Source organism: Panthera uncia, chromosome E1 (genome assembly GCF_023721935.1).
Source record: "Panthera uncia isolate 11264 chromosome E1, Puncia_PCG_1.0, whole genome shotgun sequence".
Classification (NCBI taxonomy): domain Eukaryota; kingdom Metazoa; phylum Chordata; class Mammalia; order Carnivora; family Felidae; genus Panthera; species Panthera uncia.
Genome location: NC_064814.1, coordinates 39,248,886 through 39,274,175, shown reverse-complemented (window position 1 = coordinate 39,274,175; position 25,290 = coordinate 39,248,886). Strand labels below are relative to the sequence as shown.

The 25,290-nt window shown below is 35.7% G+C and overlaps 1 protein-coding gene across 1 annotated transcript; it reads left to right on the top strand.

The window, feature by feature from the left end:
- Nucleotides 1–397: 397 nt before the first annotated feature.
- ZNF207 (zinc finger protein 207) lies at nt 398–24,792 on the top strand. Its single transcript, XM_049637885.1, has 12 exons — nt 398–583; nt 1,984–2,110; nt 6,367–6,505; nt 7,887–8,054; nt 8,180–8,255; nt 8,770–8,817; nt 9,876–9,946; nt 11,738–11,895; nt 13,051–13,143; nt 14,161–14,403; nt 15,007–15,166; nt 15,300–24,792. The coding sequence occupies exons 1-12, from the start codon at nt 543–545 to the stop codon at nt 15,458–15,460; spliced, it is 1,485 nt and encodes a 494-aa protein (XP_049493842.1). The 5' UTR covers nt 398–542; the 3' UTR covers nt 15,461–24,792.
- Nucleotides 24,793–25,290: the final 498 nt, after the last annotated feature.

Below are 25,290 nucleotides of genomic sequence, written 5' to 3'. Positions count from 1 at the left end.
CAGAGACTGCGACTTCTTTGACTTAGCAGGCAAATGCCCAACCCTTAGTACAGCAAGGATTAATCCGGGCAATGAAACAAAATTAAAAATTGAGCGTTCTCTCATTATTCTTTATTTGTAGTCTGCCCTTAATTACGCTGGCAATCTTCCCAGGCTTTTTTGTTTGTTTTTTTCCTTCAATTCGCGAGTGTATCGGTGCACCTCGGCCACCAGCTCCCTCACAAAGGAAACCGGAGGAATCAGCCAGCGCAAGCAAACAGGGCCGGGACACCTTAAACGGACAAGATGGCGGCCGCCCGTCAGCCGCCACGAGTCTCCACCCACTCAGGGAGGAGGTCTGCGTCATGTGACCCTTCCCTGCCTGGCTCCGCCTCCGGCCGCAGTGCCTGACGGGAGCAGAGCGGCGAACGAGGGCGTCGGCCATTTTGTGTCTGTTTCCTGTGGGACGCGGTGGTGGCCGTTGGGTCGGAAGAGTGAGCGATTTTTGCCTCGTTTTTCCTGTTAGTTTTCTCCCCCTTTCACTTTGTCGGTAGAGCGCAGTTATGGGTCGCAAGAAGAAGAAGCAGCTGAAGCCGTGGTGCTGATATCCTTTGTGGGTTTGAAGTCGAGGCCGAGCGGGGGCGCCGGTTGGTGGTGACTGGGACTGGGAGGCCTTGCTTTGGCCTGTGGCAGAGAGTGTCTGGGATGTAGGCCTCGAGGTGGGTGGCTTGGTGGCTGGAGCCGGATCTGGGAAGGTTTCGTGGGAACTGAATTCCCTAGGGCGATAGGCTCTGGCAGTTGTGGATCGTGGGACTCCGTGACTCAGGAGGTTCTTGCTTCGGTGCGAGCGTTGACCTAACCGTTGGGAGGCGGCTTGGACCCCTCCACCAAGGACAGTGTCCCCTAAGGATATTCTGCCACATTCTGTTGTTTTGGTGACGATTCAACAAAGGGACTTTCTTCGAGTATAATACGCTGATCGACTCTGGAGGATTAGGGGAGAGCTTCCGGAGTGTGTCACCCACTTTTTCCGTTTAATTGGGGAATCGGTGGTTTAGGGAAGGCTTGTGTTAGTCAACCATGGTTTCTTTCTTTCTTTCTTTTTTTTTTTTTTTTTTTTGGCCGGGGGTGGAGTGGGGTGGGGGAGAACTAGCTTCCGCGTCTCACCCGCTGGCGCCTTAATCTTCAAGAAGCGTAAAGGGTGGAGTTTCTTGTGTCTATCACCCAGCTTCGTAAGACTGGAAAAAAAAATGCTTTTTATTTTTTAGTAAAACGTGGCGTCTTTTTAATACTTTTTTCGGGAAGGGCTAATACCGTTTACGTTAAAATTGATTTACTTCTGTCTCGTATCTAAAAACGGTTACGGAACTGCATTTGTTTATATAATGGTTGAAAAACGGTCACGAATTTCTTTAATGAGCTTTTAGGAAAGTCTGCCCAGTGAGAGAAAATTTCTCAGTTTTTATTAATGTAACTTATCTGTGAGTTTAGATACATGCCATGGCAACATATTCGTAAGAAGTTGCAAACAACTTTGTGGATTATTCATACGAAATTGTGTCATTCTTACTCACTGTGAGTTTATTCTTGGATCTAAATAAAATAGATATTCCTGAATTCCATATGTTAGGTAGATTTTTAACATTTTGATTATTTTGTTTTCTGGTTAATGAGTTCTGTTTTGAAATCCATTCTTGACATAAACTTGGGGATTTTTTGACATTGAACTGTCCAGTCCACAGCGTGCATTTGTAAATTTTGAAATATTGAACAGAAGTTATTTTACTTAAATCTTTGTAAAATGCGGGGATTTTACAGTAATCTTGCTGATTACTGAGATGTGTTCGTTTACAGATGGTGAGAGATTATGGGCATAAAGTACCTTCTTGGTTTTAACTGCTCTCATGTTTTAATGTTCCTCTTCCTAGTCTCTTAATATGACAGGTTTTTTTTAATAGGCAGTGTCATTTTGTGCTATTTTTGTACCTTAACAATATTGATCAGGTATTGTAATAGAGATTTTGATGATGAGAAGATCCTTATACAGCACCAAAAAGCAAAACATTTTAAATGCCATATATGTCATAAGAAATTGTACACAGGACCTGGCTTAGCTATTCATTGCATGCAGGTAAGGATTTTTTTTCTGTCTTTAACTTTTAACCCCTTGTGTGGAAACAACATGAAAAAAAATTAATTTATTTTAACAGTTGTAGGGTTTTGTTTATTGTGAAAGATTAGATATGGTCAGCTTAAAAAAAAAAAACCTGTTTTTTGGCCATTAAGTTAAATAATTGATTTTTTTTTTTAATGTTTGAAGAAAACTTATGTTCATAGTGTTTATCTTTAAGTTATTAATAATATTTTTTATTTTAGATTGGGGACAAGTTGAGGTCCCAGAGTATCTCCTCAGTTACTTGAGTTAGAGAACAAAGATCAGTGATTTAAATTTTGTGGTCTGACCAGTTCTAATCCCATGAGAATAATACATAATTAGCTACCATTACTCTCTGCCATTGAAGGATTTGTTACAATTTCTTGCCTGAGGATAGGCTTACTTCAGTTATTATTCCTTGGACCTCTTTTGGAAAGGTAATGTGTTTCATTTAATGATGTCTGGGTTTCTTGAGCTTTTCACTACTTAGGTAGGGAGAGCTTTGCAATTTATGTTTTTAAGGATCTAGTAAGTGCCTTTATGTCTTATTCAACATTATTTCTTCTACTTTGGCCAGTCCTAGTGCTACCTGAATTTTGGCCTAATTGGACCCTAGAGAGAGATGAGATGAGCAAATCCCTATTTATTGGAAACTACTGTTGGTAGGAGGCGGGGAGGTAAATTAAAATAAGATGTTGTTTCCCCTAGTTAAAAAATAAGTTTATTTAAAAAAACAAGTTTATATAGGTCCTCTTCAGTTATGTCACTGTAATAATAACTTAATACCCATTCAGAAATATTTTAGGGCCTGCTATGTGCTAGACCCATAACTTTCCACTGTGGCAATCACTAGTTACATGTGACTACTTAAAAGAAAATTTTAAAATTAAAAATTACAAATTTAATTTCTCCACATTGTAACCACATTTCCAATGCTCAGTCACATGTGGCTGGTGGATGACTTGTATTGGATAGTACTGATACAGAAAGAATATTACAATTTATCACAAAAGATTTCTGTGAGACAGCATTGTGCTAAGACAAGTGTTTTAGGCACTAGGTGTACAGCAGTGAAGGAAACAGTCACCATCATGGAGTTTAGATTTATATTGTGGAAGAAAACACTGCAGTATTTAGTTTGCCTTTTCACGATAAGTGATAGAGAAAGCTAAAACTAGGTAAGAGGCATAGGTAGGGCCACAAGATAGGAAAGACCTGAATGAGAAGCTGACATCTGAACAGATCTGAACGGAAATGAGAGCTTCCAGAGAACAGCAGATGAAAGACCCTGACATACAGGAGCATTCTTCTATATTGAAAAAGAAAGGGTAGCAATGTGCTTTATACAGAAGGGTTTACTTATTGTAGGCCATTTTCTTTCATTCTGAATGAAATGCAAGGTTGAATAGAGAGAGGTGTAGCATATTCTGGTACCTTTTCTTTCTTTTTTTTTTTTTTTAAATAAGGATTCTCCTGGCTATAGAGTTGCAAATAGACAGACAGCAGAATGCAGTGAGAACACTTAGGATGACTGGAGTATTCCAGGCAAGAGGTGATGGTGACAGAGACCAGAATTTGCTGATAGGTTTAGATGCAGAGTATAAGAAAGTGAGGAGTTGCAGATTGATCTGAAGGTTTTTGGCCTGAGGACTGTGAGAAATGAGTTATCGTATACTAAAATGTTGAAAGCTGCAGGAAGACTAGGCTTAGAGATGAGGATGTCACGATTGTGTTGTGTTGTTAATTTTGAGACAGTCTGTTGACTATCCAGTTGGAAATGTCATATAAACAATTGTATCTGTGAGCCTGGACTTCAGAGAGGTTGGAGCTGGAGGTAGAAATTTGGAAGGATGCTGTGGTGAGCATAGCTATTTTAATCCATGATACTAGATGTCGTTTCCTATTAGAGGGTAGAATATAGATCTAGAATAGGTGCAGGGACTCCAGCTTGGGCCACTCACAGCACTTAAAGGTTAGAAGATTAAAAGAAACCATTCAAGGACATTGAAAAGGTAGGAAATCTAAGAGAGTAGTGCCCTGGAAACCAAATGAGATGATTAAAGGAGTTACTTAACAGAGTGAAATGCTGGTGGTAGGTCTAGGAAGATGAGGACAGAGATTGGATTTAATCAAAGTGGAGGTCATTGGTCACTTGCCAAGAGTGATTTCCTAGAGTGATGAGGATGAAAGCCTAATTGGAGTACTCAAGAGAAAATGAGAAAGTAGAGGCACTGTTTCAAGAAGTTGTACTATAGAGAAGAACAGAGAAATGGAATGGAACTGGAAGGAGATCAGTTGAGAAACTATTTTAGTGACATTGTTGATTGACCAAGTGCTTTTTTTTTATGGTTTTAGTGTAATTTCACAGCAACCTGTGAAATGGGCCTGGCAGTTAAATCAGACACATCCTCCAATTTTATAGATAATAAACTTAGGACATTAGTAATTTAGATGGTTCACATCAGTGCTTGCTCCACCTATCTTTTCAACCAAGATCATCATCATTTCTACTAGGCAAGGTTGTAAGAAGTCTAATTCTGGCTAGGATATTGTGAGGTAGTTAAGTAAATCATGTTATTTTTCTTCTTTTTCCAATAGCTTTTGATTAGTATATTCTTGCCCTTATCATTTAGAAATAGAATAGTTCATGTGTATGAATACAATTTTATTACTTTGAGGAACATAGGAGTTCCTTCAGCATTTGTCAAGAACAGTAACATGCCAAAAAACCGGCGTGATTAAGTCCCTTGTTGAGAAGCTTTGTTCATGGATCTTTTAATCACAATAAGGAACAATGGTTAAAGATCAATCAAAAATTAAGATAATTTCTCAATTTGATTTGCATGTCTCTGTTTAAAGTCTTTGAGTCTTCTTAAGAAGAAAACAGTTTTCTTTACTTTCCTGTTCTTGCATGAAAATGTTTTGGGAGGAAAGAGAAATTGAGTATGAGACAAATATGTCCCCTAAAGCAGTGGTTCTCAAGCTTGGGCATGCCTCAGGATCACCTGCAGGGCATGTTAAAACAAATTGCTAGTCTTAACCAAGAGTTTCTGGCGGAGGGGGTGGGGGGCCCCTGAGAATTTGCATTTGTAATGAGCTTTCAGGTGATGCTGATAGTCTAGGCAAAATACTTTGACATTTTTTTAGCCTAAGTTAAGGCAAGTTGCTGAAGAAACCAAGACTGACAGGAATTTTACCATATTGGCAGAAGTTACCCATGTTTGAGGGTTAGAAACATTTGATCTAGCAAAAACCATTAGTAAAAAAAATCGTAGGTTTCCAGTGTTTTATAATAAAATCTCTTTCTCTTTGTAATCTGTCAAATTTAGTGTAATGACAGGATCACTGCTGTGGCAGTGTTAAGTGCCTCAGGTAACGCATTAGTTCTGGATATGCTAATTATAAGTGCCACTTTTGCAATTTGTAACTACCAGCTTGTCTCAAGATCAATCTTGGAAATTTTATGTTAATTCTTCATATAGTAAGAACTTTCATAAGCTGTGCTTAAGTCAGACTTGAACCTTCTCTCATTTGAGTGGGACTGCCAGTTCATTGCTGATAATTCAAGCAAGCAAGATTACATGGTAAACTTAATGTTTATTGAGTCCTTACTATGCGTTAGACATCCTGCCAAGTGCTTTCTGTACTCACTGTTTCATTTAACATATATAATTTAATACCTGTAACGTAACAGGTATTAAATAGTTTCATATATTTACTTACGTAATTATATAAATTATATGATTTAATGCATTTATTCCTAAAAATGATGCTAGATGTTAGGTAGTGTATATAGGTTGGATAATCTTAAATCAGAGGATTTGCGTAGTCTCACATACCTAGTAAGTAAGCAACAAAACTGGGGATTGAATCCGGATAGTCTCACTATAGAACAAGTTATTCTTTTTTTTTTTTTTTTTTTTAATTTTTTTTTTTGGGACAGAGAGAGACAGAGCATGAACGGGGGAGGGGCAGAGAGAGAGGGAGACACAGAATCGGAAACAGGCTCCAGGCTCCGAGCCATCAGCCCAGAGCCTGACGCGGGGCTCGAACTCACGGACCGCGAGATCGTGACCTGGCCGAAGTCGGACGCTTAACCGACTGCGCCACCCAGGCGCCCCTAGAACAAGTTATTCTTAATGATTATACTAAGTGTTCTCTGAGTAATTTCAGATTGCTCTTAAAGGACTTTATGAGACACTTTATCTAATGGAAGTTTGTTTTAATGTTAGGTGCATAAAGAGACAATAGATGCTGTACCAAATGCAATACCTGGGAGAACAGACATAGAATTGGAAATATATGGTATGGAAGGTATTCCAGAAAAAGACATGGATGAAAGAAGACGACTTCTTGAACAGAAAACGCAAGGTAAACGTTAGGATGTGTGCTTTTTCTTAACACAGCTTCACTAATGAGAGTATTACTACTACTTTGAGGTATAAATTTAATAGTGGATGTTATTCAAAATTCCAATTTTGAGGGGTTTTTTTTTTTAATACTTATTTGAGAGAGCAAGCATGTGCGTGAGTGGGGGAGTGGCAGAGAGAACTCAATAACTGAGATGATGGTCTGAGTTGAAATCAAGAGATGCTTAACTGACTTAGCCACCAGCACTCTTTTTTTTTTTCCCAAGTTTATTTTGAGAACAATGGAGACAACACAAGTGGGGTCGGGGAAGAGAGGGAATCCTTAGCGGGTTGCACGCTGTCAGCGCAGAGCCCCATGTGTGGCTTGAATCCATGAAACTGAGATCATGTTCTGAGCCAAAATCAAGATTCAGACGTTCAGCCGACTAAGCACCCCAAGCATCCCGAGTTTTATTGTTTCTTATGTCTTAATGTTTGGAGTTGTATATTTGATTTGTATATATGTAATATCACATGGATTATTCCAAACACTTTATTATAATATAGTTTTGTTCATAACTGCATTCCAAGTGGAATTAGCAAGTGTTGAGGTTTCTGAAAATGAAGGTAGCTTGTTTTGATTTGATTATATAACCACTAATAGTAAATTTTTTGGTAATGCTGTTACTTGACTTGGAATTTACAATCACTTATTATCCAGATGGTAGAAGTTATTAATCAATTATGAAAAAAAAATTTTTTTTAAAGTAAGCTCTACACCCAACGTAAAGCTTGCACTGAGATCAAGAGTTAAATGCTCTATTGACTGAGCAAGCCAAGTGCCCTGAAGGTTTTTGTTTTTGAAAGCATTGTAGAAAGGTCAGACCTCTTTGTCATAGTTTACCTTTTGAGATGGAATAGAAAGCTGTTTTGTTTTTGTTTTTCAAAAAAAAATGAGGAAAATTATTTAAAGTTTATTTCTTTTGAGAAAGAGAGCACAAGCAGGGGAGGGGTACGGGAGGAGGGACAAGAGAGAATTTCAAGCAGGCTCTGCACCATGAGCATGGAGCCCATTGTGGGGCTCGATCTCCCGAACTCCCAAGATTATGACCTGAGGTGAAGTTGTATGCTTAACTAAGCCACCCAGGTGCCCCATAGGAAAATTATTTTTTACCTGTCAGAATAGGGAAAGGATGTTAACCTTTTTGCTTAATAGAGATTGAAAACACATTTGAAGAGTAAAAAGAATAATATTGACTGAATTTCTTTGCAAGAAAAATCTCATGAGCTAATTACAGTGAAATAACTTTTTTTGATGTTTGAATGTCTTAAGCTTGCTTAGTTTTTTTTTTTTTTTTTTTTTTTACTTCTTGGGAAAAATTAATTAAAACTTTTGTTAGCAGAGAGTCAAAAAAAGAAGCAACAAGATGATTCTGATGAATATGATGATGATGACTCTGCAGCTTCAACTTCATTTCAGCCACAGCCTGTTCAACCTCAGCAAGGTTATATCCCCCCAATGGCACAGCCAGGACTGCCGCCAGTCCCGGGAGCACCAGGAATGCCTCCAGGTATCACATAAGGGTTACGATTTAACATTCTTAGGACTTTGTTGATATGGTATAGAAGTATTAAAATTTTTCTCTTAACCCTTTAATATTTGTGACTTTTTTGTTGGTGAAATTTTTATTTATAGGCATACCTCCATTAATGCCGGGTGTTCCTCCTCTGATGCCAGGAATGCCACCAGTTATGCCAGGCATGCCACCTGGGTAAGAAAACTTTTAATTGACTTGTGGGCTTGTGCCTAGTAATAATCTTTTCAACTTGGGTATTACATGAATTGTAAAATGTTACTTTGCCTTTTTTCTTTTTCTTTTTTTTTTTCTTAAAGGTATGGGCTCCCTAAACTTAAACTTGTCTAAAAAGGGGTCTACCAATAAATTTAAGGAATATAAATTTACCTCTGAGGAGAATAGATTTTTGGGTTTTAGGATGTGTGTAGGCAGCCATCTACTTCAATTGCCTCTGATGTAATTAAAGTAGTTGGTTGTAGATTTGTGTTTCTGAGATTCAGAACTGTCCATGACACTTTGTAGTTGTGACAAGAAACAAACTCTGTAAATGATTTATTTGTCAAATCATCAAGAACTAAAATGAATATGAGGTGCTCGTGCCTATCACTTTTACTTAAAAAATTGTTGGATGTGAGAGGTATACAATACACTTTCCCACTGTATTTTGAAAATCACAGTTAGATTTTGATTTTGTCATACATTTTCACAGATTGCATCATCAGAGAAAATACACCCAGTCATTTTGCGGTGAAAACATGTAAGCATCTCATTCATAATGTAATTCAGGAGGTATAATCATAATGTCATTTTTTTGTGTGTTTAATGGTATCTATTCAGTTGACTTCAGAAATTTTCTAACCTTCCTCACTAAAACTTCTAGAATGTGCAAGCTGGTTGACACAAGTCTTAATGGAGGGGAAAAAAAAAAGACATTTGTGAGGAACTAGTAATAAATAGACCCATATAAATAAAGCATTTTCTAAACGTGCAGCTGTTTTTCGCCAGACTGCTAAAGTAATGGAATTTAGTAAAAAGTGTTGATATTTAAGAAAGAATACTCTTTTGCCAAATTAACATGTGTTATTATAGAAGGTAATTCGGTTTTCTTGTAATGAAATCTATATATAGAAGTTAATTTTCTAATAAAGTCCTCAATTAAGAATTCACAAACTTGTAAATGTTTTAAGTGAATGGACACTGGTATTTGAAGGTGAGCTCTTTTAGGGGAAGGAAAATAAATATGGGTTATGTTTTTAGTCATGGTTTAGTGTTAGGTGGCCGTTAGAAATTAGGCAATTGTGTGAGGTTACTTTTGACTGTCATTAATTTTGGTGGTAGTTTTTTTGTAACCCTCCTCCCAAGAATCTTTACTCCACAGTGTATATTCAATATTTTCTTTTTGAAAAATATAATGACTCTAAAATAATTTTTTTTTTTATTTATATTCTGTATGGGTATTTTCCAAATGAGACCAAAGGTGATTATGATTTCAAATTACACATATTTTAGATGAGGCCTCTTGTCTGTATTGAGGGTATAATTGTTCGTAGTGACCTTAAATGTATGAAAATGTTTTGTAAAAGAGACTGGTTTTTCCCCCTTACTTTACTGATAAACCCAAGAGGTTTGATGGTTTTTAGAAGACTTACTTTGATAGAATTGTTCTAGTGTTGTGTGTTCTTTCAGCTTGAATTTCAATATTAGGGGTCAAATTCAAGTCTTTTATCTATTGTTTCAGGCTTTAGCCAAAATGTTTTCTAATAGTTTATACTGTTGATTAACTTGGTTTGTTTCTTGAAATTTGCTTTCTAATAGAATGATGCCAATGGGTGGAATGATGCCACCTGGACCAGGAATACCACCTCTGATGCCTGGTATGCCACCAGGTATGAAACGTTAGACAATAACCTTTTTACTAGGACTGGCATGCTTTATTCTTAAGTTTTGTGGACGTTGGTGCAGTTTTAATGTTAAAATTTAGTTCTTTTTTAAATTGATTGGACAAGTGTTAGAATGGATGCTTTTTTTTGAGTTTTGAAATAGTAAACAGGTTTCAAAGCAATCAGAAATGAGTCACAGAACCTATACACCGAAGCTCATATACCTAACAGGGGTTTTATTTGTTAGGAATTTTTTAGATAAGTAACGGAGAGTCTTAGAAAATAATAGGGAACCGTAACAAACTGTATTAAACAATATAGGCATTTATGGCCTCCCTCAATGAAAAGTGGTGGATTCAGTGGCTGGGGATCTCAAGAACCCATGTGTTTAAAATTTTCTCCTTTGCCAACTTGAGCTTTTCTCCCTGGGACATGTCGCTCAGTTGTTACAAGATAACTGAGGCAAGAAAGGGTGTCAACAGCAGTGGGCTCTTGTTTTAAGTTTATTTATTTTGAGAGAGAGTGCACGTATGCACACATAAGCCAGGAAGGGACAGGGAGAGAGGGAGAGAAAAGCCCAAGCAGGCTCTGCATTGTCTGCACAGAGCTCGATGTAGGGCTCCATCACATGCCTGTGAGATGATATGAGCCGAAATCAAGAGTCGAATGCTAAACTGACTGAGCCACCCAGGCACCCCACCTTTTTGTCATTAGGCAGCAAAGTAACTCTCCCAGAACAGAAGCTCCTTAGCCTCTTAACAGTTGACCAGAAACAGGGCTAATGGACCCTTTAGCTGAAACGGAGCCTGTGTTAAGAACTATCTTGACTCTATCCTATAATGTGGGGAACCAAATTTCATTAGCCAAGTTGGTGTGCCACACAGGCCTTCATTAGGCTTTCTCAATTGGTTGCTTTTTTTTTTTTGTATGTAATCCTAGCAAGTTTGGTGTGCAGTCCATAGCAGATTAAGAAGTATTCAAGTGATAGTTGACGTAAAAGTAACAGGATAAATGAGGCAGCGGCAAAATGTGCATCATTGCCAGGACAGGCATTAATTTATAGGCAATAGCTCCACGTGTGTTCTGAGAGAATTTTAGGCATTTAAAGGAATGTAGAGTAATAATAACCAATGTTCAGTTGATAATGTGAAGTTAGTAAAAGTTTTTAAGTTATGTTGAGGAACTTTGAAGAACGTACTAGTAATGGATTTTTCGGAAAATTTACTTGAACTGCTTTAAAGGAGGAATGCCTGGCTGGCTCAGTCAGTAGAGCGTGTGACTTTTCACCTCAGGGTTGTAATTTTGAGCCCCATGTTGGGTTTAGAGATGACTTAAAAATCTTTTAAAGTGTTTGCAAGAATAAGTTTCCTGAAAAAAAATTTATGGGTATATGACCTATCAAAAGTTTTTACAATAATTTGAATTGAATTCGAGTTTAGAGAACATCCAGCTGTTGGATGATTGTAATAGTTCTCTTACGTGTTTCACAAGGTTTGCTAAATCAGGAAGATTAGTAACTTACTTTCTACTTTTCCTATACAAGGAGTCTCTAGTGGTGTCTTTCACTTTCCAAAATTCTGAAGAGATACAAAGGAATAGAAAGGTTGAGGCAAGATTGTTCCAAGGAACAAATGCCTAAGATATTTGGACTTCATTGAATTGAGCAGTTCATCAGTAACTTTGTAGTGTAGAATTGTTTTTTAACATGGTATATTTTAACAAGAAAGTCTTGGGAAAATACTTTTTCTGAATTAAAAGTTTCAACAACTCCCTTTCCCCAATATTTCGTCTTTACAGGTATGCCCCCTCCTGTTCCCCGTCCAGGAATTCCTCCAATGACTCAAGCACAGGCTGTTTCAGCGCCAGGCATTCTTAATAGACCACCTGCACCGACAGCAACAGTTCCTGCTCCACAGCCTCCAGTTACTAAGCCTCTTTTCCCCAGTGCTGGACAGGTAAGGTGAAATTTCTGAAAAGGAGTGCACTTGTACTTAAAGGTAAAGTGTAGTTGTTTATAGAAATCCTTTAAATCGTCATAGGTCAATTTTTTGTTGATAATCCTTTTCGTACAATTTATTAAATACAAAGAAGTGTCCTACTCTCTTCCATGTTTGCACACATTGATTTCTTCTAGTCAAAAAAGATTGGCTGGAACCCAATAGTGTAGTATATTTTTTGTTTTCATAGCTGTGAATTCTGGTCATTCTTAGCTTTAGTTAGGAATGAAAGTTTAATTTCTGGGGACTTAAATACATAATAGTGTTTAGAGGTCCTCCTTCACATCTTGAACTATGAATGGAATGAAATCAAAGGCAAAGGTGAAAATCCTAAGACCTTAGCAAATCATTCGTTGGACTCTTTAATGTAGAACAATGACGAAACACAATGCTGCACTTTTGCAGGAAGGCATCGTTTGACCTAGTTAGACTTCTCTTTCCTACTGGCCTTGTCTATGTTCAGAACTCAGAAGCTAAAGATGCTTTTGTTATATATAGTAACTGTATAATGGTGGTTATTTTTGGGCTTTTCCCCCAAGTTGTATTCAAAATTAAGCAGATGTAATCGATTCAGAATTAAGGTCGGGATGTATGTTCTTGTTTTGTTCTTTTCACTTTAACGTTATCCCATAGAGGTTTTCTTTTCTCAGTTTTTTTGTTTGTAGTTGCTAAGTTAAAAGTATTACTTTTTAAGTCCTCTTTAAACACATTAACTACGTTTTTGAGGTGGGTGGGGATTTTGTTTATTGAGAGATGTCAAACTTTTAGCACAAATCATTCAATTGGATTGAAGTGTCAGTAACGCATCTTTAGTCTCAGTTGAAGGTATCATTTTTGAAATATCACAGTGCAAAACACATCCAGTTTTAGAAAAGAAACTGGTTAATAACTAGGTTTATTGGTATAGAATTTAAAAAATTTTATGAGGCTCATACTGTCACTTTGTTTATTGTAAATGCATTAACTGCCTGCCTCTTAAAATAAATCTGATTTGATTGCATTATATTTTGCGTTTATAAAAATGCAATCTATACTAAAAAAAGTCTACCACATGGCTTATTTTCACCCATTTGTTTGGAGACTTTTCATTGTTTCCTTTCTTTTATGCTACAGATGGGGACACCTGTAACAAGCTCAAGTACAGCTTCATCCAATTCAGAAAGTCTGTCTGCATCTTCTAAAGCTCTGTTTCCTAGCACAGCACAAGTACGCAGGAAGTTGCAGTTTAAAATTGTTAAAATGGCTTTATAAACTTAACCCTTTGGACCCTACTTTAAAACTAAATCTTTTCTGAAAAATATACTATATTTAATTTTTTTTTTAAGTAAAGTTAATGGAATAAAAATCAATGGTATTTGAAAATTTGAACTCGTACCAATAGAAAAAAATGTACCCCAAACTCCTATGGTTCTAAAGGGTTAAAAGCATGTAAGCAGTAAATGCATTATAGTGGCCAATGGTTAGCCTGATGCATGATTAAGCTTTTTTGATTTATGCTGTTTAATCTAATGCATCACATACAATGTAAGGAAATTTAGTACTCTGCGTTTGGTTCTAAAGTTGGCCTACTCTTCATATTTCAGTTGTTTGGTATTTTGAAAAGTAACCTATTTACTACTGGTAACTTTATGTTTAAAAGTTCCTACTAAACCCTTTTGTCAGTGATAATCATGTAGCCGTTGTTAAGTGGGAGGACATTGTATTATCTATATAAAGAAAATTTCTGAAGGACATTTTTTAATATGTCCTCACTGATGGAGTTTATGTTATGCTTGGTGATTGAAATTTATCCAAGCATTTGTATTCTGTAATTTCTGAACTTTTTTGTTTTGAACTGCTTGGTAGATTGATTAAACAACTAATTTAGAATAGTAACAATAGAGCATAACTATTGTGATACAGTGTGTTTCATCAGCCTGAAAAAAATACACAGCTTTGTAAAGCAAATAAACTTTGGTGAGAAGGTAGATAAACTCTTAGAAGTTACATATGCAGTCTTTATTTCTGCTGCTGAGTTTTGGATGTGACTTTGACCCAGCATCTTTAGATATTCTTACATATTATCTTGATTTTTGTGGAGTTTTTATCATGTTAACTTTGTTTTAATTTCATTTAAAGTTTGGTCCTTTATCGAATGTTGGTGTCTCACTTTTAGGTTAATTATAGTAGATATACTCACTTTTGGGTTTTGAAGTTTCGTTAATGAAAGATTGTGTTTTACAGGCTCAGGCAGCTGTCCAAGGACCTGTTGGTACAGATTTCAAGCCTTTAAATAGTACCCCTGCAACAACTACAGAACCCCCAAAGCCTACATTCCCTGCTTATACACAGTCTACAGCTTCAACCACTAGTACAACAAATAGCACTGCAGCTAAACCAGCAGCTTCAATAACAAGTAAGCCTGCTACACTTACAACAACCAGTGCAACCAGTAAGTTGATCCATCCAGATGAGGATATATCACTGGTAAGTTTTTCACATACAGGTTTTTACTAGCATAATTTGAATACTGTTGTAGCATCTCATCCTCCTCTTGAGAAGTGTTAATTTGTACACTGATGGTCTTATAATCTGATTTAATGCTTACACTGTGGTTTTTATCATTCTGATTTCTAAGAACCACAGAATAAATATTGCATGCGTGTGTTTTGATTTTAGACACACTCCTCCTACTCCCAGACTGTTTCTTAAAGAAGACACTAATTTGGGTTCTTGCTGTCAAAAATCGTATTAGTTAACATAAATTTGTAAATTAATCAAACAAGGGTGAGAGGTAGAATCTACAGATCCTTTGAAACTTACCTACCTTTCTCACTAGACCCTTTCTTGCTGAGGCAGGTGTATATTTCCTGGAAAGTTATTAGCCATTCTTCAAATATAAAAAATAGGTGAGGTTTTTTTGAGGCATTGAGATTTTAAGTAGTCAGTCTGGTTTGTGGAGCGAAAGTAATGGTTGACAAGGGTACATTTGTTAAAGGTTACTGTGTAAGATTTTAAATGTTTGCCTTTTATGCTTAATGATTCTCTCTGCATTCAAGTGTTTAACATTGTGTTCATTTTTATTCATAGGAAGAGAGAAGGGCACAGTTACCTAAATACCAACGTAATCTTCCTCGACCAGGACAGGCTCCCATTGGTAATCCACCAGTTGGACCTATTGGAGGTATGATGCCACCACAGCCAGGCATCCCACAGCAACAAGGAATGAGACCCCCAATGCCGCCTCATGGTATTTCTTTTTATGTTTATTTAGTGGATTTTCTGAGTATACACATAAATTTATCTTCAAAATACATTGCATTTAAAAGTACAGTGCACAGACCAACTCAATCTATTTTTTGTGTTTTAAATGTGTTTTTTAGGTCAGTATGGTGGTCATCATCAAGGCATGCCAGGTTACCTTCCTGGTGCTATGCCACCGTATGGGCAGGGACCGCCAATGGTACCCCCTTACCAAGGTGGGCCTCCTCGACCTCCGATGGGAATGAGACCTCCTGTAATGTCGCAAGGTGGCCGTTACTGATCTTACTTCATCCAATCTAATAGGTTTGGAGATTAAACCTTTTCTCAACTTGTGCTGTTTATATAGCCAAGCTTCCGTCAATAAGGCTTCATTGTGACTTTAACAAACATTATCTTCCCACATACCAGGAACTATTGGACATTTATTTTACATGGGAAAAATTATTTGGAATAATAAAGCAGGAACTTTTCCTGAAGTTGCAATTTATACTGTATGGCTTCTTTTTCATGTTTCATCTAGGTTTTTAGAAGTGAAGTATAGTAAATTTGGTTCGTTATATTGTGAAGGCGCTGGAATTACATGAACATACCACCTTAATAAAGGCAAGTTCTGTAAGCTTACATTGCTATTTGTAAAGTTATGCCTTCACAGCATTTCAGATGCTGTTGGACTTCATGTCCCCAACCTAGCTTGGTGAGGGCTGTAACTGTTTCCGAGACCTGTACATTGGAAGTCTGAATGTATAACAATATTTAATGTATTTAGAGTTCCTCATGTTGCAGGGTTTAAGAAATCTGACCCACCAAGGTCATGTGACTTTTCTGTACTGTTAAACTTCATTGTAATAAAATGAGAGAAAAACTTATGCCTTTTTATTCATAACCCAGCTGTGGACCACTGCCTGAAAGGTTTGTACAGATGCATGCCACAGTAGATGTCCACAAAATAAAATTCATAGTTACCAATACAGTTTTGATACATCATTGGATTCTGTCTTTGAATTGTAGGCTGTTCCTTAGCTGCATGTTTTAAACTGGACAGTATGTATAGACTTGTATGTTAGTGCTTAAGTTGACAGAAAAACTTAGTTACATACGAGCCATTACATAGTGAGTATGAAATCTTTATATTGTGTCACCTTTCCACGCCCTTGGTGTCACTACATGTTAGATGTCCTAGATATTTAAAACGTAACTTTAGTGTGCCCTCTTTCCTGCTGATGAGGTTTAGAGCCTAGTGCCAGACCCATTCGTTTCCTTCTGATTATTTTTGAGACTGCAGTACTGTGTGGACCTCAGAAGCTTTTCAGGTGCAAACTTCTAGAAGCTTAGGTGCATGCAGTTAAGAGTTTTTTGTGTTTGTTTTGTTTTGTTTTGTTTTGTTTTTTACTGTTAACAGATTGGAATCTTTTCTAAGTGTAATGCCAAATCTGAATGTGCCTCTGTTAGGATGGTTAACAGATGGATACAAAATTTTTTATTATGTTCCTGGAAAATTACATTATTTCTTTGATTAGATGGTTATCTTCTGTTATTTAGCCTAAATGGCTTCCCTATTAACCTTTTCATCTTGGAAATTTGAACGTTACTATGTCCTGTGAAGAACTTTTTTGTAGAGGTGACTGCTATTCATATCTTGTATTGCACGTCTCGTACAGTAATACCTCTTGTTGACTTTTTGGCATCCATTTTTAAAAATCTTTTGCAAGGCAGTTTCGTGGTTATTTAAAGTATCAAGTGATCTGTACAAAGCATAATTATTAATACGATGAACTCAAGTTGAGTTTTTCTCAACCTAAAGTTAAGACTTAAAATGGTGATAAGTCTTTATAACCTATATATGAACGTATAGATATGACCCGAAATCAGAGTTTTTGTCTTTGAAAAAAAGTTTTAACCTTGTAAGAAGATGTTGAAAACTGTTTTAATCATAAGAGTCTGTATTTAAGTGACAACTAGAAGAGATTGATTTAAACAAAACCTACAAATATCTACAAAGCTGAGTGCTAATTTAAATCACACATTTTGCTCCAGTGAAATGTTTTATAGCTTTTTTCTTATGATACCATTGAGGTTCAAAAATTCATAGCTTGAAAAGGCAACGTCCATGTATCACCGAGAATGCATTTGTTCCGTCTGCCAGCAGTGAAGCCCCATACTTTTTCTCTCACCTGCCTACTAAGTAGTTGTGGGATTAATACATATTTCTTAGATTTGGCAGCACGTTTATCATACTGCCAAAGAAGAACCGGTGTTGAAAATTTGTAAGGTAAAAAGGGCATGATTAAATTTAGAATGATTAAATAGGAAATGTTTTCCCAAACCACGTCTCAAGCATTTCATGTACAGGTTTATCAGCAAAATACAAATGGGTTAGTAATGTTTCAGAACTTTTACAAAGTTTTATTTACATTTAATGCAAAGATGATATATTTTATGCCAAGGTTTGTTGCTTTCTGAAGACTGAAGGGAGAAGATACCAGTACTTTTAAATAAGTGGTAGAATTTTAATTAAAAGTTAATCCAAAGTGTTACGCATGGCACTAAAGCACACCGTCTTCCTGTGTCGTGTTAGGTATATATAGCTGAAGTGGTGCCCATTTTGGTATTATTTATAGTGTAATTTGTGCATGCATCAGCATAATTAAGCTTCTAGAAAATACCTTTTACCTAACTGCTTCTGGGGTCCATAGTGTGGTTAAAACATGAGTGTAACAAATCATGTTGAAATAACTCTTACTTTGACTTACGCTGCTTTTAAGTAATAGGTGGGGTTGAGTTGAAGTAAACTATCTGCCTTCACAGAAGACAACCTTTAGGACTTGTTACATTCAGGCAGGCATTGTAATTGCCATAATTTAGGAAGTTGTAAGATTAGTGGGACTGCAAACGTTGGCTGTCCCTTCGTCCACTCCTATATCCTCCTTTTTTAAAAAAAACAAAGTGACTTAACGTTTTGTCTGGCACTAGTTTCTATTGTGTGTAGATTTTACCTAACTGTATGACAGAACAAGACCAGCAGGTGAGGATCAACTTTTGAATGGCTGCTGGAATTCTCATTTAATCTGAGTACTTCTATATTTTAGTAATAATCTCAGACATTTTCCATTAGGAGTGGGGAAAATACTCTTCGTGTACTCCTGTTCCACTGATCGAGTTATATATTGAGCGTAAACTCAGCTTAATTGAACTTAGTTATTTGGGGGGAGATCCCCAACAAAAATAAGTATGGGTTCAGAGTGGAATTATAGCAGACATAGCTTTTTTTAAAAAAAAAAGCTGCTCTTTTTTCCTTTGCTTGCTTGATCATGGGGATTTTTTTTTTTTAATGCATGTCTTTTAAATTAATTGGGTAATGTTTTTCTAAAATTAAAATTTTCTTCTTCCTATAGCCCTGCCATAGGACAGGCTGAGGCTGAGTCTCAGTGTTGCCCTGTTCAGTCTGAGGCAAGTGGGATTTATTTTATTCCTTATAGGGGCTTTCACAGCTTTATGGCTGTTGGATATTTATGTCCCCAAACTTGCAGCAAGTTTGGTGAAGGCCCCTAAATTTAATTAAACTTAGGATTTTTATACTCTTTTGGCAGAGAAGGCTCTATATTAATATTCACGTTTGACTGTGGTGTTAATAAACATAAATAAAAATATTTGATATATGTAATTTACTTTGTGTTAACAGCCTCAGTAAAGCTGGTATTGCTATATTGAACTTTAGTAAATTAACAAAATTTGACGGTTTTGATTTGGAGGCATGAAATGTTTCGTTCAAATTTTCCACTTTCACTTTTAGGAAAAACTTGTCATTTTCTTCCCAAACTGTTAAATTTAACCTCATGGATAAGTTTGATCATTGGAAATGCCACTGGTTACCGAAATCTGCATTCTTAATCCCAAAGTCAATGCTTTGAACATTAAGGTTGAAAGGTCATGTGGAAATGCTTGTGATTTTTTTTTTAATATTTTCATACTTCACCACATTAGAGCAAATGTTAATGTAGAGCCCTGTGAAAGGTGGGAAGGTGGTGTGTGTGTGTGTGTGTGTGTGTGGTATGTATGCATATACACTACACATTGATAAAAGTAGTACAGACCTGTCAGTATGGGTAGATTACTATTTTTTAAGTAGCTAAACTGAAATTGAATCATGTGGTAAAGTTAGTACATTGAACTGTGGTTTTGGAACAGTCATTTTGAGGTTCATTTTCAACCTTAGTGAATGATATTTTATGCAATATGCACACATTAAAAGTATCCACATTTGTTCCCAACTAAAATTTGCTTATATTTGGTGAGAAACATGTTTATGTGTGTATGTTGTGGGCGTAAGAAGGAACTGGAAGAGAGGCCAAAACATGAACCTGGATTACTTTTCGTTCTTTCCTGTGTTTAAGCAACTGTTCTATCCAGATAGCATTTTCTTTCAAACAGTAACAGCATATAGTACAATGTTTAGCTAACCCAGGATTGTTTTCCTTGTGGTTTTAATTCTTGGAAGCATAAAGAAAAATTACTCATTACGTGAATTCCAAATTTTCAGTGTGTAATTAGAATATATGATTTTTCTCTGTAACTGAATCATGGAAAAAAGAGTTTAATGTTTGAAGAAAATTTTGTTACAACAAAAGAATACATTCATACCTTTGTTCAGTAATTACACCTTTTACATCTTCTTAACTGGAGATGTTTTCTGTTGCATCCACCATCCCCCAGTATAGTGAAATGTTCGAGTGAGGCTGCTGCTTGTGCTAATCTAATAGTGATAGTTGAAATAATTATAATTGAAATAGGCTCTTACATACTTGACTTCTGGGAGTTGGAGGGTCTCAGGGTGGCATAAATTGTTGAAGTTAGTTTTCTTAATATCTCTGAAGTATGATTTTGAGAATTACATAACTTTCAGGTGTCTATTACTTCCACTGGTAAACTTGGTAAATGAAAGGAAGAAATGTGATAAAATTTTGTTTTGAGTAAACTGATACTTGTATTGGTTAGGGGATATAAAGAATATTTAAAATACAAAATTTTTGTATAAATCAGGTATGTCTTTTTAAAGAGGCAGTATTTATCTGCCTAATATTAAGTAACCTTTGTGTGTTATTTCAAAACAAAATCGGTTTTCTCTTACTGTAACTTTTATGGAAAAGTCTTCTAAAAGGAGAGCTTCAGTTATAAGACTATTGACTCTGAGGCAGTTTTGTAAGTAAACATTCCCCTAGTTACACTTCTGCTTGCTATCTCATGACTTGAATATTAGTGAAGGTTTTTTTTTTTTTTTTTAACCCTTTCTTTATTTTCTGTCATCTGAATCACTTTAATAAATGACTTTTTTTTTCCTAGCGTAGAAACCCTCTCTGTGCTATTTCTTGGCAAAATAATAAACAGTTACTTTAATGATGTTGTGTATAGTGTTATGCACATAGTGGATATTCACAATTTTGTGATTAATGTTGAGTTTTCAGAACAGTACTTTTAATATCTTGCTCTTAGGCAACCCCTATTATGGATCTAAATCAAACTATTGTGTAGGAAATGGGGAAAGCGGGATTTCAGTTTGAGCACCCTAATACTTGAAATATCTCCAACTTTACCCCAGTGTTTTCATGTTCTTACTTGGCATTTTTGTTGAGAAATAATCAGCTTGAAAGTTGCAATTTTTTTAAAAGATTTCTTCAGTAAAATTCAGGAGAATTTCTTCTTCTAAGCATTGTTTTTTTGTTGTTGTTCTGAGCTCTATACATTCTCGCATAATAATTTGGCCATAAAGGGAAGAGCCTTTCATTTTCTAACCCTGGAAAAATAATATCTTGAAATAATATATTAATTTGAATTTTTTAAACAATCTCTCTTTAAATCTGTTCAATTAATCTTACATATCTTCGGGAAAATATCTTTATTTTACTAAAGCAGGATGTAGAAGTCATATTAAGGCAGAAATTGAAGATCTAAAGGAGCTCTTCACTGAAGCTAATTTGAACTATTTCTGTTTGAAGCAAATTGAATACTGTTACTATAAATCAAGACTGGTTCCTGGTTAGGTTCTTTAGAAGGCATATAATCAGCTATATTAGAATATGTTTGTGTGTATGTTTTAATTTTGATCAAATTAACTACAGAGAAGATACATGTGAGTAAACTATTTAAATGATTGATAACTTGGACCCCATCCATTAATTCTAAATGCTGTAATGGTGTGTAAGGTTGTATTATGGCACAGCTTCAGTAATATGCTGTGTGTTTGGTCAGGGGTTTGTGTAATGCTGTGTTTGTAAAGAGGGAAAGGCCTTTTTTGGAATTCTCCTGGCCCTTTGGCATTCTTACTGTGTCTGAGTTTTATTGTTTTGTTTTGTTTTGTTTTTAAGCATTATTGTATTTAAAGAATCTGTATGCCTTCGCTTTGGGTTAAATTTGAGGAACTGGCAGCGAAAATTATTGATGCTCAACTTTGATAAAAATGAAGAATGATGTTCATACAGACCAGTATTATTTGGGGGAGAGGTCTAATTATATAGTGTTATTAGGCTTAAGAACCTTAAATGTAGTGAAAGTTAACAGCCCTCCTGGTTTGCATTTGTGATTAAGGTTTCATCGAATCCTTTATTCCAGTGTAGCTTATTCTTAACATTTTATTCCTAAATGCTTGAGCAATCAGATGAAAATAAAACATGCAGCATCATTTCCTGTCTCTACTAATAAAACAAGGCTGCTTAATCACCCAAGTGAGCCAAGGGAAGAGTTACTGAAGTTTCTGTAGGTTTGAGTTAGAATAATATGGGGTGTGTATTTATTGAGCAAAGCCTTCCTTTTAGTTAGTAGTTTGTTAGTATACTTCGAGGAGAAACAATAGGTTTACTTTTCAGCCCATGTTTTAAATCCACAATCTCTAATAAAATGAAATCAAGTATTTTGAAAATTGAATTTTAAACTAATAAAAGTTGCTTTCCTCTGTTCGAGTATGTCTACACACACTTAAATTTAGAAATTACCATGTTGAGATTTTTTCCCCCCAAGTCTATGCCCCCCCTTTTTTAGAGTAACCAAAACTTCCACATATACATATCGGAATACATAGTTTATTAAAAGCGAGGTATGTCCAATAGATACACAGTGTTTTAAAGTCATTCTCATAAAGTCACTCTAAATAAAGAGCCAATGTAAGGTTACTTTTGTAAGACTTGGGGAAAAAGTTTAAAATGTATTAATGTCAGGCTCTGAGGAAATTTAATGCACATTGACTTTTTAAAACTATGGATTGAACTCCTCAGTTTAATACAATTTGTGTTTTTGTTAACTAGCAGCAGAATTTCAGCATTTGCTACTTACTGGTAGAGAAGAAAAATCCCACAGCCCTGCCAGTACAGGTTAGTTTAATCTGTAAGTACCTGATGTTCCTATTTTTTTCAAACATATCCATATAACCCACACAAGGAAGAAAGCTGTGCAGTTACTTAAATGTGAGTATAACTAATAATAGATCCATTGGACACTTTTAAACACTCAGTTCTTGGGCCAAAGTAGCTCTAGGTTTGCTAATAACCTCAGTTGTAAGAGAGGTGTATTACTGCTCCTTTATATCTGGTTGTGGTTGACCCTAAATAAATACATTGTACATAAAAGGAAAAGACGGTGAAAGTTTCAATTGGCTATACACACGTGTTGGCATGTGATCTGGAGTGCAGGGCTTTGGGTCCAGGCTCTATTGAAGCCACTCTCATGGTGGTTACTCATACTTACCTTTTAACTTTTTACAGTATGAATCAACCTAAGAAAAAAGTCAAGTTTCCTTACCTCTAGCAGTGATAAATGGTGTGCAGTCATAAGCTAGAAAATGTTTTCATACTGTGTATTTTGTTAAATGTTTGTAGTAGCTCTTGCTGTAAATAAGTACTAATTTTGTTCACCTTTTTTTGTAAACTATAACTATTCTGTTGTTGCACCACCACTGTGGGCTCATTTTACTTTGAATTAAGAATAACAAAACTTTTTAATATTCAAATGAAAACTGACTACCCATCAAGAAACCTAGACAAATTCCTTGTATGTTCCTTTTGAGGGGCAGTAAGGTCATAATGGCTTGTAAAAAACATGTTAAGGTTTTTATTACTGTCATTGGTTCTATCAGAATTCATTGTTGTCTTGAACCATCTTTGAGAGTTTCCTTTAACCTTTAAATATTATGCTTTTGTGTTGCTAAAAATTTTAAATGCAAAGGTAGAAAGAATAAAGCATACAGTTTGGTTTGCACAAGCCTGAACCATCCTTCAACTCTGTAGCATTGACTAGGATGCATGGCTACCTCCTTTACACCCTAAGTGTAATGATGTCTAATTTGAGAACATCTATCCATAAAACTAGTTGATCTTTTATTCCTATTAATTGGGGGTGGTGATTAGCCACTGAAAACAGACCATCTTAGTGTTATTTTGTTTGAAAGTCATGCATTTAGTTAATTAAAAATCTCACTATATCAACTGATAATAAAATTTTAAGATATCCACTTGTTTTTTTAATATAAAATTGCCTAAGGGCTTAAGTTTCATTGCCTTTCACAGTTTAATCTGTATAAGAAATGGCGTAGATACAGTGGAAATGGTTTTCCTTAAAACCATCTCTATAAAGCTGCCTTTCTGGTGAGTACTATTTTATACTTATATGTCACAGTTTTTCCTTTTAAGTTTAACTGAAATGGGATACTGATCAAAGAAGTGAGCGGTCTGAATTTGTACACTCTTTAGATAATATCTGAATCAGAAATGTATTTTATTTAAAAGTTGACTATTTCACTTCCTGACATTTCCCTAATAATCCAGGATCACTTTCTGACTTTGACTTAACAGACTAACTGGAAAACCTATTAACATATAAATTGTTTCCTTTTAGTGAGATGGAAAAAATGTTTTTATTCAGAATTATCTAGTATTTTTACAAATATTAAGATTTTCCTTTTAGCTAACAACCGAAAGTGTTTTCTCAATGCTTTCACTTCCCACACTGCATAGGTATAAAAGTTAAATAGCAGAATTTGTTCTCCGTGAAGCCGTTGTTGCAGTGATTCATGAGCTATTAAAGCCAAGGGTAGGGTTGAAGAAGGACTTGCCTGAAATGTTCCTGCAGACTAATGCTTTACAGGATTCCCTTTGAATGAACTTAAAAATTTCAAGTGTATTTTTAAATCTCTAACCTTGCATGGAAAATGTGGATTAGAAATGCTGGTTTCTGAGACTGTGTATGCCAGCAGAAATTAGCCTCTGGGTATATTTCTAATTACTTTATGCCCTGTTCAGCACTTTCCTTCAGTGTAACACATGGATTTTTTTCCTCTCTAGTCTTAAACCACATCCCAGATGATGTCAATATAAGCTAAGGATGTTTTCACATTGTATTTCCTGCTGTTATCTTTGTAAACCAACAATGAACAGTAAGCTCCTAATACTTTTTAGTATGGAAAATGATAGTCTTCTCTAAAATCTGAAAATTGATGTCTTGAGTATGTGATAATGGTGATGTATTCTTCTAGATAAGCACTAAACAAAGTATGGACCCTCAATTTATGTCTTTAAGATTTAAAGTGAAGTAAATTTCTAAGGAATTCTGTCCTTTCCTAGCAAGGATAAGCAGACATTGAAAATGTGGTAAGTATGTAACTGTGAATGCATGTAATAGTGGTGAGAGTAAGTAGCCAAATTTCCATAGCATAAAAATTACTTAGACATAAACAAGATTTCTTGAATTTCCTTTGCGACTTAATGTATGTGTGTCTAGCATTTTTACAAATTTGTGTGCACAATGATTAAATTGGAATGTACCTTACTCCTTTGTCTGGTTTCTTTTTGTTTTGTATGGTGCTTTAAATACTAATTTTATTTCAAGCTTTTTTCAGGGTAGAAATAAGTGGCTGATAAAGAAAATACCTTCAAGAAGAATTATTTAAATGTTCCTATTTTAAAACCCAGTGATGACTTTCAGTTTTCTTAAAGCCTTTTGTTTTTCAGCTCCAGTTAAAACTGACAATAGACAGCAGATCAGAAATGGGAGAAAACAAAAACCTTTGTGCTCATTCTGAAATATTGTAGGAATTCATCATTGTCCCATAGTAAAATGTTGTTAAGCTAG

Coding starts and splice junctions, on each gene's coding strand:
- ZNF207 (XM_049637885.1), top strand. CDS start 543: ATGGGTCGCAAGAAGAAGAAGCAGCTGAAGCCGTGGTGCTG. Junction 8,818..9,875: donor TCATTTTGCGGTGAAAACAT/GTAAGCATCTCA, acceptor GCTTTCTAATAG/AATGATGCCAATGGGTGGAA. Junction 11,896..13,050: donor TTTTCCCCAGTGCTGGACAG/GTAAGGTGAAAT, acceptor TTTATGCTACAG/ATGGGGACACCTGTAACAAG.